This window comes from Echinops telfairi, unplaced genomic scaffold, assembly GCF_000313985.2.
Source record: "Echinops telfairi isolate 266 unplaced genomic scaffold, ASM31398v2 ScPeMD7_23;HRSCAF=83, whole genome shotgun sequence".
NCBI lineage: Eukaryota > Metazoa > Chordata > Mammalia > Afrosoricida > Tenrecidae > Echinops > Echinops telfairi.
Window position 1 is genome coordinate 44,422,483 of NW_022103920.1, and position 16,901 is coordinate 44,439,383.

Here is a 16,901-nt window from a genome sequence, read left to right on the forward strand (position 1 = left end):
GAGTGAAACCAGCAAATGGTAAATGCAATACCATTCTACTTAATGGCATTTTATAAACCCAGTGGAATATTGGGAGCGTGCTCAGGCGTTCTTGTAAGCATGAATTACCAAGATGTACAATAGTGCTAGTGCATCATCCTAAACAGATGTCGAGGCTCTTATGCTCAGTCCCTGCTTGTAGACAGTGACAGTGGTGCGTGCTGATGTTTAGCATCTTCCAGGAAGAGAGAGCAGCTCCTTGGCTGGAATGGACTCGATGGTAGTGAGTTTAGTTTGGATTTTTGGTTCACTCCTTGCCCTTGTCCATGCTGAATGGCAGTGCAGTTTTGGAAAGGGCCATGGGAGTAGGACTCATAGGGAGAAATGATTATCACAGCTCTACCAGCATTCATTTCAGTAATTATTCTACCTCTTGAGGTCTTAATTTCTTGTTTCCTTAAGTACTAGTATTCATCTTTTTCTATTTGATGTAATGCTCACAAAGAAAAAATTTGACACCTGTGAAAATGCATTAGAAAGTAAATATTTTTTTTAAACAACCAAAACCCACAAAATTAACTAAAGCACAGGATTATACAACTTGTAATGCCTCTCATTTAAGCATCTTTGGACTTGCACCATCTGGTCCGATTGCTTAACGAACTTGTAAACTTCTTTTTCCTTGCAGACAAAGACTATTTTTTTAAATGGGATACAAGGACTTACCTCTATTAACTTTATTACATTTATACATATGATTTCACTAGGCTCAATTCCTTGTAGACTTACATCTGACTACACTTGCCTCAATCTTAGATTTCGGCAGAAAAATCTACTTGCTCTCTCCTCTCCACAGCTTTCCTTAGGCCTTCATATGTACAGCAAGGTTCCCCCACCCCCACTCACTTCTCCAGTGCTTTACAACTAAGCACAAAATTAATTTTTCTAAAAGAAATTCTTCCTAAATAAAAGAACTTTATTTACTTTGTCACACTTCTTTCCTGTGCCCAATGATGCAATGCACATGTGCACAAAGACACACAATGACATTTAGTATATGTATTCCTTAATGTAACACAACATGGATATAATGATTTCCTTTTGAGCATAACAAAATAACAAATCTTCAGCTTTCCTTACTTGAAATCAACTTTCTAAGAAATCTAGCTCAGAAGCTGACGAAATTAAAGATTGCAGAGGGGAAGAAAGAAATGGAGTAAATATGCATGTTGCATGAGCTCTTTGGTCTTATATATGTATATAACGTGAACTAGTCATGAAACAGTCACAACATCAGCTAGCTCAGTGCTTCAGTTTTCCTTCACCGACAGAGCTCCTCCCACCACCAGGGAAGAATAACTGGCATCCATCAGGTAATCCACGCTACATTACTGCGACTGAAAGATCAACTTCTATGCTTTCTAGTATGCACTTTACAAAGGCTTTCTCAGAACGATGCCATACACCGTGAAGATAAGTTAACAGGAGCAAACTACCACAGGTACAAGCAAGCTTCAATCATTCACGAAAAATTGAATGAAAAGATAATGTTTTTCTTCCCATGAACTTTTAAAGTCTACTAGCATTTACTTATTTACAAGCTGTTTTGGGTTGTCAGCCTATACATTTTGTAATGACACCTCTTATCCTTATGGTATCAGGCAGCCAGTGGGTACCCCAAGTGGGATATTATGTGAAGGTATTGAAAATGGAATCTTAGTGTTGATACATAGTTTGGGGAGATAGGATTATCATTGAGTTGTGCTCCCCCCAAATCCACCAAACTAAGTTCAGAATGGTTGGAAAGGTACTTTCAAAATTATGGTGGAAAAAAGAGCTAATAAAACGATATAGCTCTATGTAATAGGATTCTCATGAAACTAAATATCAATGGTGATTAAGGCTTATCAAACCCACCTTGATAAAGTTAAGATGGCAATCACATTCTTTGCACAGAGCATGATACATGCATTTCACATAACTCTCAACCGTGCTTCCATTTGTGTGGGGTCAGAGTCATTGCACAAAAGAAACAATGTTCTCCGTGGAATCTGAATGGCAAGTGGACAAAGAGAACTTAGAAATCGTATCCTATAGAAATGTTAATGAAGCCCACAGTCTTATGCTTGTAGAGGTCATTGTAATCTTCCCATTTAATGAGAACACATAAATGCAACATGTTTTTCCAGAAAACATGGTGTAGCTATATAAGGTTTATTGGCTATGCTATGTGTTCACACCAACATAACTGACTGAAGTCAAAGAACATTCTGGTGCTCCTGTTGGAAATTCACCTAAACTACTGGGAAGCTGACATTTTTGTTGTAAAATAAAATTGCTGTGAAGTCAATGAGACTCATGGTACTTTAATTTATGTGGTCATCTATGACTTTCTTAGACAATCAATAGATAAAGAGCTTCTTAAGTTTATGGAAGTTAAATCCATACTCTCTCAGTGTACTAGGTTGAGTCATGATTTTTTTAAACTTCAGCCTGAAAAAATATCTAAAAAGATTTTTTTAAATGGTAACAGAGTTCTTAGTAATCAGAGCAGAATAAAGAAAGCAACAGTAACAGCTGGCAGGATTCCAACAAAAAGAAGCCAAAGTGACTGAGACAAGAAATCATGGAGAATCCTGAACATAAGGACACAAACCCTGGATTTATGTTGACTCCAGAAAGCCAGGGCTGAATGAATCGCTGGGTTGTAGATGGCTGTGAGCAGGGAAAGAGATGATCTATTTGGAAAAAGACATTTTAAAGAGAATGAATTTCATAAAATATATGAAATGTTGTCTTCCATGCAATATTTCATAGTGAACAGTACAGACTGAAGATTAGAAGGCAAATGTTAGAATAAATGGCTTAGTACTACAGAGAACGATTTTGTTAAAGGAATAGAAGGAAAGGTCAGATAACAAATAACATGATTGGAGTAGGAGTGGGGTGGTGGAGCATTTAAATTTGCCAAAAGATTAATCACATAATAAAACAAAACCCCTCCACTTGTTTGTCACTTTGTTGTGCTGCTGTGATTCATGAAGGGCTGTGATAGTAGGAACTGTATCACTGGTGGTGGATAGGGTTCAGTGGTGATTCATACTAAGAGGGACTAGGAAGTACGACCTGGAAATCTACATTCAAAAATGCTTTCTTGTGAATAACAAGAATAACAGTGGAACCCTGTCTGACCACGTGCATGAAGATCAGCCTCTCAGGAAGAAAGCCCTCAATCACAAAGGGAGTGTTGAGGGCGAGCTGCCTCTTACTAGTACAGAAGATCTTAATTATGTGCAACGAATAGAGCTTTTTGGATCTGATTTTGTTGCTGTGTGACTGAAAATGAGAAGAAAAAGTTGAAAACATCCATGAGTAATCTGAACATCGAAGATATAAAGTATGAATCAAGGAAAATTGGAGGTCATGAAAATGACCCAGAATGCTTAAAGTTTGAGGTGCTAGGTCGGATTGGGCTCAAAGGGAGTGGCATTATCCATTTTTAATTGGACAATAAGATGGTCTACTATACTGAAATGGCTAGTGAAAGAAGAACGGCACTGAATTCATCGTCCAAACAACAACAAAACAAAACGTGACATCTACCCTGACACACAAGTCTGTCAGGGAGAGGACAGTCACCACAGCCTTATGGATCAATACAGCTCTTATTCAAGTATCAATGTGGCCGACGATGAAGAAACGTATTCTTGCCAATTTCTGAAGTCTAAAATTGACCAAACGTGCAATCAAAATGTATTGATATTCACTGGCAATTGGAATGCGAAAATTGGAAATAAAGGAGAAGGATTAGAAGTTGGGAAGGATAGACTTGGTGACAGAAATGCTACTGGATTTCACATGATAGAAATTTACAAGATCAATAAAATATTCTTTGAAAATACCTTTTTCAAAACATAGCCAGTGAATACACATATGGATCTCACCAGACAGAACACACAGGACTTTAAGTTAATGTCCTGTGTAACCTTCTCCACTCCGGTACAGCCTTGCTCATGACTTTGGGGATTGGATATCATCCCAGGCTTCCGTGTCAGTCAGCTGCACTTCCAGCCCTCTGGGACTGGTGGTTCTGATCTTTTTCTTAGGCTCTCGTAGGATGGATGCTTCCTTGAACCATCAGTACACTCGCCTCACTAAAGTAGAGATGATATTCTCTCTTCAACTATACTGCTTGAAGACTAGGTTCAGGGCTTGTGTTTATTTGCATTGTCCATGGTTCATAGCTTCATGCTACAGGGGGAGCCAAATTGTCATTTGTCTTATGGATTAATGGATCAACTTGCTTTGTTTGCAGGTGCATCAGCTACTTGAAGATGAGCTTATGACTTCATGTAGGAACTCACTATTGCAATCAGAGAGAAAAGACCACTCTAGGTAGCCGTAAAACACTCAAGGAATGGGTAGAACAGCACTGAAATGCAGGTTTGGATTAAACGAACAAGAGTGAGAACAAAGAGAAAGGGCATATATTAAACTGAAGAAATATTGTGAGAATGATTAAATATTTTTAATGAAAACAAGTATTGGGAAACCAGCAGTGCGTTAAGATTTCGTTTTATGGGTCAAAACCAGAGTAATGCAATAACCAAGATGACACGCTTGCTAGTATGAGATGCAGGGGAAATAATAACCAAGAAATGTCACATTAATTTTGATTAGCTGATGTAAAGTACTTCTTGGAAATAGTGGTTCTAAATCTATTCAGATTTCTTACATAGTTGTAATATTAAAATAAAAATAATGAGATGTTGATTGAATTGTGTTTCCCCTCAAACTATGTAAAATATGTGCTGGGTTCCTAATCCTTATTCTGTGGTTGGAAGCTAGTCTAAGGGAAACTTGCTCTATATTGACATGGAAGGTAATGCAATCAGCGCTTGTTGTTATGTGCCATAGACTTGGTTCTGACCCACAGTGCACAACAGAACAAACCATTGTCTGGACCCGTGCCGTCTTTCTAATGGTTCTTCTGTTTGACCACATTGTTGCAGCCACGATTTCAATGCATCTTGTTGAGGGCCTTCCTCTTTTCACTGCCCTTCTACTTTACTAACTGTGAGGTCCTTCTCCAGGGACTGGTCTCTCCTGAAAACATGTCCAAAGTATGTAAGAAGTCTTGTCATCCTTGCTTCTAAGGAGCACTCTACTCGTAATACTTGCAAGGCAGACTGGTTTGTCCTTTTAGCCGTCCATGGTAATTAACCTAATTAAGGTCCTATCAGTGTATGTGGGGTGGATCCTAAACCTACTCTTCTGAGCATGTGCGACATGGAGACATATGTTCAGACAGAGGGGACGGATGCATTTGGATGACAATGGGGTGGTGACTCTATAACCTAAGAGCTTCGGGGACTGCTGGCTACGACAAATTGAACTCCACAAGGACTTCCCTCTGGAACCACACCCAGAATTAGGATACTAAGTCTAAGGAATTGTTAGAAACTAAATTTCCTTCCTTTAAAACCACCCACTTGAAGTATTTTTGTTCCAGTAGCACCAGGAAACTAAGTCATAATGTTTGCCCCTGTTTGTAGGAAGGCAACATTTTTAGTACAAGAAATCCCACCCCCAAGCATATATAATCATATGGTGTTGTACGATATACATAACAATGATACCTTTCTTAAACTTGAATGTCCAAGTTCAAGATTGATTCATATTTACATTTATTTAACAAGGCTTTGGGGCCCTTTGGATTTTAATATCAAATATTTGAAAACTGAGAGATAAATGTCTGCCTACCTCACAGAGTAATGACATGAACAGACATTTAACGATAGTTTTCTGAATGTCCTCTGGTAAACAGACCAGAATTAACTCATGTAAAAAAGCTCCTAAACTATAAAGCAATATCATTTATGATCAAAAGTCATATTTAGCTATCCGGTTCCTAACAAGACGGTATCAACTCACTCTCCCTGCTCCTTTCTCTCTAAGTACAACAAAATACCCCGGAATTCAATCACTAAGCCACACGCACTGCCATGGGGTTGATTCCGACTCAGAGAGACTTTCTAGGAATTACCTCCATGGGCTTCCGAAATGGTCACTCTTGACAGGGTAGAAAGCCTGTCATTCTCCCAGCGGAACTCAACAGCTGTCATAGGAAGGCAGTCAAGGTGCAAAGAATAGGGTTGACTAGAAACATCAAAATTTGAGGAATAACAACAAAGCGAGTTCCTAGATTTATATATATATATATATTAAAATATATATATTATATATATATAATTTCCCAAATACTCCAGATAGGCCTTCAACCCAGAGCAGCAAACAATCAGGAGCTGGCAAGCCAGTGAGTCAGTAAGCAAACAAATAAGAGTCTGCTCTCTCTGCCCAAAGGACTCCGGAAAGGGAAGCTGAGCAAGAACACACGGCACCCAGAGGCCGCAGTGGGCCTCATCTGTCTGCGGTGTCTGTGGAGCCCTTCAGAGGCAAGATACGCAGCAGCAGCAGCAGCGCCCTGTGCTGTGGTGGTTTGAACAGATGTCAGGTGGGCAGACATCTGCCAGGACCGAGTGAGCAAGAGCACAGGCCAGGAGAAACATCCTCCGCACTGTGAATGTAAAGTCCACAAAATAGGCTAGAGCTCACACATGAACCGAAGCAGAGATAATTCTTGGCACACACACACACACACCACACACACATACACGCACAATTATCCAAGGTCTTCAGGATAATCCTTGATACCCCAAGCCTGGAAAATCACACACTAGGTGAGAAAAGACAATTAACTCCAATAGTATGATAAATCAAATGTTGGTGTTATCTGACAAGGATGTTACAACAATCATTGTAAAAATGCCTTAACACATAATTGTGAATTATTTTGAAACAAACTAAAAAAGGTGGGAGGGGGGGGGGGCGGTAAATTCATTGGAAAAGAAGATCGAAGTTATAAAAAAAAGAACCAAAAAGAAAATCTGGACTGGTGGAGTGCAGCAATAGCCATTAGATATTTGGGAGCAACAGCAGAGATGAGATGGCCATGATCAGAGCAGTGGATTGATAAGGACAGATAGACAGTTTACCCAACATGAGCAACAGAAAGGAAACGGAAAACAAACGCGAACAGCGCTGCAGAAAACTGCCAAAAAATGACAAATGATTGAACATTCTTGTCGGGATCTCAAAGGCCGTGGAGAAAGAAAGAAGGACAGATGTTTTAGAATTGCACGTGGAGTTTGCTGAGGCTGAGCTGCATGTGATTTTGTAGGTGTACATTTATGTATATGTGCACGTGTATGTATGTATATTCATTTATGTATGTGTGTGTAGATTCATGTGTCCATGTGTATAGGTACATGTAACAATTTTCAGATCTCTTACTATAAGTGCACAAAGTTAATTCCTCAGCCAACTATAAGAGGAAGTAAAATCAAGATTTAAGGAGTGTCAACTGATTTAAATTATTTCTGGACTAGAGAAACAACTATCACATTTTTTTTAGTGATCCCAAGATTTGCTTACTGTTGGTTACTTAGAAAGGAGCCCCAGTAGCACAGTGGTTAAGCGTGTGTCTGCTAAGCTAAGGATTGGCAGTTCAAACTCAACAGCTGCTCCCCGAGAGATGGAGCTTGCAGTCTGCCTTTGTAAAGATGAAGGCTTAGTAACCCTATGGAACATTCCTACCCTGCCTTACCCTGCAGGGCAACTTGAAAACCGACTCAATGGCAGCAGGTTTGTTTTTGCTTTGGTTTTTAGAGATATTTGATAGCTCCTAAGTTTTTATAAAATACCAGATTAGAAACAAAATAACATTTAAATCAGTTTTTTCATAACATGGCGATAGATATTCAGGATAGATGAAACTTCTAAATTAAACAGTTTTAGTAATTGTGTAGTTGATTTTTCATATTTTGTTTTTAGGAGTTTTTCATAGTGGACAAATATAAAGGTCACTTACAAATCTAATCTGAGCAAGTTTATCAGAATATAAAAAAATACTTAGTTGAAGTTTATTTGGTCATATTTAACCTTGTTGAAGAATTTGTATCAGAAATTATCAATACAAATTTAATAAGAAAACAGACTCAAGCCCTTCTTAAGGAGAAATATATTTTGCAGTATTGAAATAGATTTTGAATTATGAAAAAAATTATACATCTCTTGTTCAGTGCTATAAAATGCAGTTAAGAAACACCCTGAAATTAATTAGTGTCTTCTACTATGTAGAAAGACAGTGTCCTTCTCTTTAAAAAAATTCCATTTAACAAGTATTACCATGTGGCTTATACTTTCTCCCTTCACGTACACTTTTGACATATTTTCATTTTAATAGATAGGTTAAGTAGTAATTCAAAGAAGCAGCTAATGCCACTTGAAGCATAGTTCTCATGCAGGTAAAGGGGTGAAGATTCCCCGCTTCCCCACTGTATTAACAGGTGAAATTTCAATCTCATAAAAACTACAAAAAGAAGCCCCCCAGTTCTAACAGCTTTAATAACAATTTCTTGAAGATTTACAGTTAATTCAAAAAAATAGAGGGAGGAAAACCCCAGTCAATTACTATCAGGCTAGCATTAGTTAGAGGCATAGTTTTAGCCTGTAAGATTTATTCATCTCCATCTCTCCAGGACATCTTGGGGTAATTCAAACCTGTTAAGACAGGCCAGCTACTCTGAAATCGCCCCTTGTCTTGGCGGAGTGGCTGGCTCGGTGACCTGCCTGACAGAAGGAAGGGTGATTCTGCAGAGCATGAGAGGCCGCACTGGAAATCGTGCCTGCATGGGGAAAGGAGAATTCCCATTTTACAGGTAAGACAACCTGAGTTCCCAGAAGCGAAGCATCTTGACCAAATTCCGTAGATTTAGCTTGGAACTCTGTCCCTGATTACATTTTAAAAACCTACATATTTTTGTCTCCTGAATTCAGTACTGTGGCATTGAACTTAATTCACACTTGAACTTTAAAAGAATGGCTTGGAAACACTTGAAATGATGTCTAACTCCGTGATCCTTGTTAGAGTGTGTCCCTCCAGAAATGTTTGTGATTGGTACTATCCCTGGAGACATTCTTTGATACTGACTATGAGGGTTGGGGATAAATTAGACAGTACTTTGTACTGTCCAACCAGTTTCGCATCCAACTATTGAACAGTTTACTGATTTTCTTGTGGTGTTTTGTAAAAGACTATTGGTTTGCCAAACAACACCCCCCAAACACTAATCTTCAAATGCAGGTGTAGGTGGAGAAGTTTTCTGCCACGTGGACTAGAGCTAAGGCTCCCCAAATGCTCAAATTGGCAACGAAGGCCCGGAGCAAAACAGCATCAGTATTTTCAACAATTGTGAGACAAAGGATGCATGCTTGTACACATGAGCTTTTTAAACATGGATTCATACGAAGTCACTCTCCTGTTCTTTCCCCTCAAATCATCAGTAAGAAAACATTGGCTAGTTTTTTTCTCTGGTTTCTCAGTAATTTAAATCAGTTGGTACCTCTTTCCATCTACAAGCTTCTTCTTCTAACAGTTAACCAAGAAATTAACTTATATAAATTGATTTGAAAATTATTATAAATATATCTAGATCCACACACGAATATACATATATGCATGCATAGATTCAAACACACATATACATGTATATATGAATGCAAACCTAAACAATGACATTGAGATTCAACTTGAGGAATTAAAATACAAACTATGATATTAACAAAGAACTTCTTTAGAGTATAAAATGTGTAGGTCTACAAATCATATCCCAACATTTCTGCTTTCAGGTAGAATACAATGAGGAGTTTACAGTAAACACATCACCTCTCTGAGAACACAAACAAAATCTAGAAGAAATGCAACAGAACAACAGCTTAAATGAATCAGAGAATCCCTGAATCAACAGAGCAAAGAAGGACTAAGATTTGGGAGAGAAGAGTATGCTGGAGAAGGGAGGGTCTCCGTTTGCAGTTCATCTTGTTGCTTATGGGCTCTGTGAGGATGCAAAACATCCAAATGGGACTTGGAAGAGGGCCACTGCTGGGAGCAGAGAAACCACCAGAGAATTGATCAGTCTTGAGTGATAGAGTGGCAAAACACAGGCCTGAGAGATCTTAAACACATGACCAATTATTCCCAGACTACATATATCAAATTCTGAAGTGACAGGATCTAGAGGCAAAACGCTAAGCTACCAAGGTGTGTGTGTGGGGGGGGGGGGGGGGGTAGGCGGGGGGAGGGGGCGGTGGTGAGCCCCAGTAGCATGGTAGATTTTCAGCAATCTTACAATACTAATATAAATATTGGTGCTTCAGACCAGTCAAGGTGAGCTCGAGGTGAACACACTAGGTCAAACCTTACCCTGTAGTCCCAAATCCAGCACACCCCTATTTTTGTGTAGCCTATGAGAGAAGACGTTTTCACACTTTTAAATGGTTATGAGAAAAGTCAATATAAGAAGATTTTGTTTTGTGAAAATGCATGATATTAAAATTTCAGTGTTTAAAAATAAAGCTTTATCAAAACATCCACTTACTTATATAGTGCTAGTGGCTACTTTGGTATAACAATAAATAGTTGCTTATTTAAATGCTATCCGTTGTACCTGATGACCCAAAGCATCTAAAACATTTACTCTATGGACCTTTGCAGAAAACATCTACTGACCAGCTTTAGACTTTGAGTAGAGAGCCCGGTGATTGAAGGTCTATCGAGCAGGTAAGAAGCCAACCACAGAAAGAACCTCAGTTTACGTTGGCTCAGTCCCTGACTGAAGACAATTCACTTCCATTCTATCTAGAAGAGGAAGCGTAAATCTTTGATGGAGAAGATAACATCAGCTGCATCTTCTAAATGTTTTTAAGTGTAATTTTACACACATAGAATTCAAAAAATAATTTTGTAAATCACAACACTAACTTTGGTGTATGTAGAAGTATGATGCATATAAAGAAGTCTGGCTTATTTGGTAGACTTGAAAGCAATTCATCAAAATTCAACATTTTAAATAAGCAATTTCAATCTATGTTATCTAGAGAAAATAAAACATAAAATAAATATTAGTACTTAAAGAAATTTTTTAGACAAAAATAACTGAAAATACATGACCATAATAAGGGCATTCTGATGGACTAGATGTTCATTTACATTGTAAAGCATTCCAGTAATTTACAGAACAAATTCTGGGGTTTATTAATTTTTTAGAAAATGCAACCCATAACGGATCAGCTAGTTACACAGCATTATGAGCTGTATGAGTGGAGCACAGGACTTGTTTCTCATGACACGTGGCTTGCAGGTGCTGACATCATAGTTCACATATCTACTGCCCTGAGAAGACCGACAAGTGCAGATGTGAGAAAAACTTATAACACTGAAATATTATAATTATCTAATATGCTATGCCTACATCTCTCCCAGGTTTTTAAGATTTGACTATAATGGCTTTTTATAATGGGATGAACAATGCAAAGGATTATGACAGCTGGGAAGTTCAATATGTCATAGACCTGCAAATCATTAAATTCATCTTAATTAGGATTTACTGAGGTTTTACATCTGTGGCATAAGTAAATTATAGCTCCCACATAAAAGATTTCAGGTCATTTTAATTTATAACCTATCACCATTTTTAACATGGCTTATTGGTGTCATTGAAATGTAGTCTGCTTGTGTTCAAAAGTCTAGATCATAGAAGAACTTATGTGATTCAAGTACTTACAGGTGAACTATTACACAGAATACAAGGCATAGCTATACATATAAAATTAGACACAGCTATTGATAAGCACAGCTAGACTTTTGTGTATTGAAATATGAATGTCAAGATGTATTCTCTCAGGTAAATTTTACTTAGTAGTACTAGCAGTATACTGAGCCTATAAACAGTTATATAGACAAACACAATGATCTGGATGTTATCTGAAAAGCCACAATTTTTATTTAAATGAAATGACTTTTAGAATTAGATGATTTGCAAAAGTGAAGTTATTGTTCTAGTTAAATTATAAGTATCTCTCTAACACTAAAGTAGATGTTTTTAATAATTAAAAGTATCATCAAGAACAGATTTCCACCTACTAATTTGTTCATTTAAAAACGAGGTCTACGTTCATATCATCCTCAAAACGGTTTTAGAACGTTATTTACATGTGTCAAAGGAGTTGTTTGCTTTTAAGCAAGTCACTATTCTTACATTAGGAACTGGCAGACCCGAGGATAACGAAGAACATTCATGTAAACAGTTATTTGATTGAAGGAGCACAGCTATAGTTTCGCTGAAATATAATATCCCTTAATAGACATATTAGTATATAATGTATGGGTGTGCATATTATATATATATCTATATATCTATATATATATCTTTACATCACCGATTCCTGAAGAAAAGACAGGACGCTGTGTCTTTTAACACAAAACCACATAATATTCATAGTCCCCCAATGCTGTTTCTCCATACAACATATCTAACCCCAATTAAAAGATCAGAGTCCTCCGAGAGACATAGTGCAAACAAAAAGTCCTTAGTAGGTGGTAGAAAGTCAGGCCAGGAGTCACGCAGAAACAACCGAGATGACAGAGAGGTGATATTCAGCACAGTTTCCTTAGAAAAAGCAAAACCACATGGCACTGCAGAAATGCCGAGTTAATTATCTCTTTTTCCTGAGCTCTAAATATTTTCTCTTTAAAATAGTTCTAACTCGATTATTGCTTCTGTCGGCGAGACCCTCTTCTACGAAACACAGACATTTGCAAAGCACAGTGCTAAAAGACCACACAAACTCAACAACCTACCATTTTCCTTGCACTCTTCTGGAGGCTTAGCCTTTTTCGCAAGTCGTGGATCCAGCCATGATGTTGTCTTTGTGTTATGGCTGAAAAGAGAAGAGATCACTCTGAACAGACACATACTACAAGGAATCAAGTTTATTCCTTAAGAAAAAAAAAAGGTGGGGGGATTAGTCCAACAAAATTGCAATCAATACACTTAATTTGCTTACTGGTTCTAAGTAGCCCTGAAGGAGGTGTAAGAGTAATTGTGCAAGGCAGCTGTAAATTTGGCAACCTCAGCTCCCTGTCCTCAAAGCAGCTATTTTTATTAAAATCAACTAGAATGTTGCCAAGTTAACCTCATTGAAAATGCAGAACTCATCCAGAGCAAAAGGAATTTATTACAAATACAGGCTTCTCTACTTGGAAGAGCACAGTCCGCAGGCTCTGATACTGTTTCCTGAATTTTGCAAACGAATTATTTTGATCTTAAACCTGTCCTTTCCATAAGCAGTTGTTTTGTTACTCTAACTACAGAGCTGGCAGAGGCAGTACGAAAGTGATGCAAATTACAACATGTTCTTGGGATTCCTACATTTTCTAAAAAAGTGATTAATAGCATTTTCATTAACTCACATTTCGCTATCTTCCATCGAAACACTGTCAATCCAGCTAGGAAGGTAGGGACCAGACATATTTGTACTCTACTATTTCTGGAAAGTAGCTTCGGGGGAAAAAAATGACATTTTTGTGTGGGAAAGAGAAATGGTTCTGAGAAGTCTTTTACCAGAAAATTTAAAAGCGAAGGAGAGATGCTCTTAGAAAAGTGTTTCTTAGAGGACCCTGTGCCGAGTAACCTGCACTGAAATCAACGGAAGCATTTATTAACAATACAACGAACAATGCATGTTCCAGGGCCTCATAGAAATAAATCAGAATCTCCATCACTTGCAGACAGTCTGGGTGATTCTTATGTACATCATAATTGAGAACCACTCAATGACTAATTAATTGCTAGTAGGAGCTAAAACGACGTTCGCTTTGCACACTTGTCTCAAGTGACCTCAGCTACCTAATTATCTAGGGTGTGATATTTTGAGGGGCTTTGGGAAGATAGAGTCCCTGGGTGATGCAAACAGTGGATCCAGCTGCTAACCGAAATGTAGGAGATTTGAGTCCACCAAGAGGCAGGCACCTTGGAAGAAAGATCTATTTCCCAAAATGCAGCCGCTGAGAATCCAGTGCGGCACACGTGGCTTGCCATGAGTTAGAATGGTCTCACAAACACTTTTTTTGGTGGGGAGGGGGGGGCACAGGAGAGGGGGTTTGGAAGACAAATAAAGTCACAGAAGTGTTAATGGATAGGTTTATAAAATAAAAGTCAGAGGCCCAATGAATGGAACATGAAAGAGAAGAACTGAAGTAGTTTGGAAGTAGAGAAGGCTTCAAAAAGTGCAAGAGAAGATGTCATGAAAATATCATGGAATTTTCCCAAGCCCCCTTGTATAAACTAGAGCAACTTAATAAGGGTTCTTGAGCATGATCCTGAAGATGTCAAAATGGTAATTTTATCAATTTTACAGGTGTTCTCTCCTATGAAGTTTAACTTCATGCTATATCATCAGAGTCATAAGAGTTACATAGATAATCTGATGAATCAATCTGCATTCAGTGAGAGCAAAGGTCAGAACATTCATTCTTAAAGAAAGTATATTTAATAGCAAACTTCCGGGGACTAAATGCCCCACCTGATCATGACTTTGAACCAACTTGAACTGATTCAGTCATGAACGGTGAAGTGAAAGTGGAACAAACCTGGATTTTTAAAAAATGAGTGAAGTGAGAGGACAAGAGAATTTTTAAAATTACAGACAGTAGTAGATGCCCTGGATGGGAGACTCACAAGAGGCACAGTAGTGCCTGATAGAAGAATTGGATTTTTGCCAGGACCGTGGAGAGCAAAACATATTCAAAGCAACTGGATTCTTTGAGCAGGGCATCATTGTTTCCAACGGTGTCAGCCAAGACCTGCCCTTATTTTCTAAGAGGAAGAAAAAGTTCTAGCAGAGCATCAACCCGCAATTTTCCATATTGTGCTTATCATCCTAGTTCACCCACATAAGGTAAATTCCAGTCTGTCCTGTGAAGCCCGTGGTTGGAGGTCACAGTTCACTTCTTTGACCAGGACTAAACCAGGAAAAACCAAAACAAAACAGTTTGAAGTTTGAACCTAATGAAGGGAACTTCTAGTCGGGAAGGACGGAGGACAAAGTTGAGAAGAACAGGGGTCTAGTCCAAGGTGTTAACACACTCTTCCACTGTGCTTTCCAGACACTCATCTACCTGTGTGTGGTGCCGTCTCTAAGCCGAGTCCTGAGATAGCAAGACCCTTAAGGATGCATTGTCTCTGCTCCTAAAAGCACAACAACAACCAAAAAGCAACGACGTTTGCTCATGTTCGCTCCATGCGTGCGTGCGGGTCGAAGTAGAACCATGCTCACTTGGGGTTGCAATGGCTGACCTTTTGGAAGTAGCTTGTACAGCCTTTCTTCCCAAGAGCTCTTCTGTTGACTTGACCTGCTGAACTTCCAGGTAGTAACTGAGTGTGTGAACTGATTGTGCCACTCCTGACTTTTTGGGAGTAAAGAGAAATACTCCCCTTTACTTTCTCCACCTATAAAAGGGGCTCAGTGATGGTTGCCTCTGAACAGGGCTCTATACATTCAAGGACCAGATAATGACTATGAATTTGGGCAAATATTAAATCATCCAAGAGCATGCCAGCTTTTATTTCCCCCCAATTTAACCTCTGTCATGTCGGAGGGCACTTCATTATCAAATCTCAGAGGAATGCAAAGCACAGGAAGCTGTCCGGTGATCCTGGCCCTCGTTGGCAGTCACATCGGTGTTCACACTGTGCTCTGAAGGCCTTGGGTGGCGGTCACCACTGTCCAAATGTGAGGATCCCTGAAGCCCTGCGTTCAGTGCTGCATCCTCTCATTTTGAAGAAGAAGGAATCATTTCAAAATGCCTTTTCTAGACATGCTTCTGTTCTAAGAACTCGAGCGTGCATCCGTGAGGGGAGGGTCCGAGGCCGACAAGGTAGACACGTTTCCCTCTTTGCACCCATACCTACTTCCTTGTTTCTTCCCACACTCTAAAGGAGATTCACTTCCAGGGCTCTTAGACAAAGTCACAAATGCAAGCACATATGTGGCTAAGTATTACCGGGCCATTACTAAGCACTTGCAGGGAGTTAAATGGCCATTTTTGTACCGCACCACTATGGGTCTCAAATACTGGCTAGTTTAACAGAGCTGTGGATTTAACTAGCCTTCCTTAGTTTACATGAAGAATTTCATTACTATAAGATGGTGTCTCTCTCTCTTTTTTTAGGTTGAACTAGCATTCCCGGTATGTCTCTTTATTACATTTTGACGGACTGAGTTCTTACAGGGAAGAGCATTTTTAGCTGATGCTCTGAAATGATTCTGAAAGAAATGTGGGTTGTAGTTACCTACGGTGATTGTCTTCCACATCATAGGACGATACAACATAGTATTTCTCCACTGCGGTTCTCACCAGCCTTATAATTTGCGTGTTCTCTCTCAAGATGCCTTACAAAGGGGATATTTTTAATGCCTTTGGGAGACAACAGATGAAGTGCTTTTTCCACTTCCCTCAAATTATATATTTTTAACCTTGACAATCCCACTTGAAAATAGAATTAAAAGTTGGGCAGGGAACTTTATACCTAATGGACCCACTGAGGGATTCTTCTCACAGTCTGCCCACCACCTTTTTTCAAATGAGAGGAAATTGATTTTCTGTCGCTTTGATAGCTCTGCAGATGCGTATGAAAGTGTTGGTTTTCTTCATCCAACTTCTGTAGGTGACAAACAACAGGGAAATAAGATGCTAAGGTTTTATAATCATATTTCAAGAAGGCTTGGAGCCCTTGGTTGGAGGTCAGGACTATCCCAAAGTGATAAATCCTGGGGTACTTGACTCTGTGTTTTATCCTCGCATTTTGAAGAAAAGAAAAGAATTTTAAAATGCTGACCTTGCAAAGAAATGACTTATATTCTGGTCGAGGAATGAAAAATATTTTCTAGGTGCTTTGGATCATAACAAAACACTATGTATTTGTGTGGACATATTTATGTGAAGATTACGAAACGTTAGA

At 38.8% G+C, this 16,901-nt stretch overlaps 1 protein-coding gene across 1 annotated transcript in view; it reads right to left on the reverse strand.

Moving 5' to 3' along the window:
• MAGI2 (membrane associated guanylate kinase, WW and PDZ domain containing 2) overlaps window positions 1-16,901 on the reverse strand; it is a 1,552,529-nt gene that overhangs the window by 527,708 nt on the left and 1,007,920 nt on the right. The window contains exon 6 of the mRNA XM_013004634.2: window positions 12,740-12,819. Coding sequence (XP_012860088.2) covers window positions 12,740-12,819 — 80 coding nt within the window. The remainder of the gene's footprint in view (window positions 1-12,739; window positions 12,820-16,901) is intronic.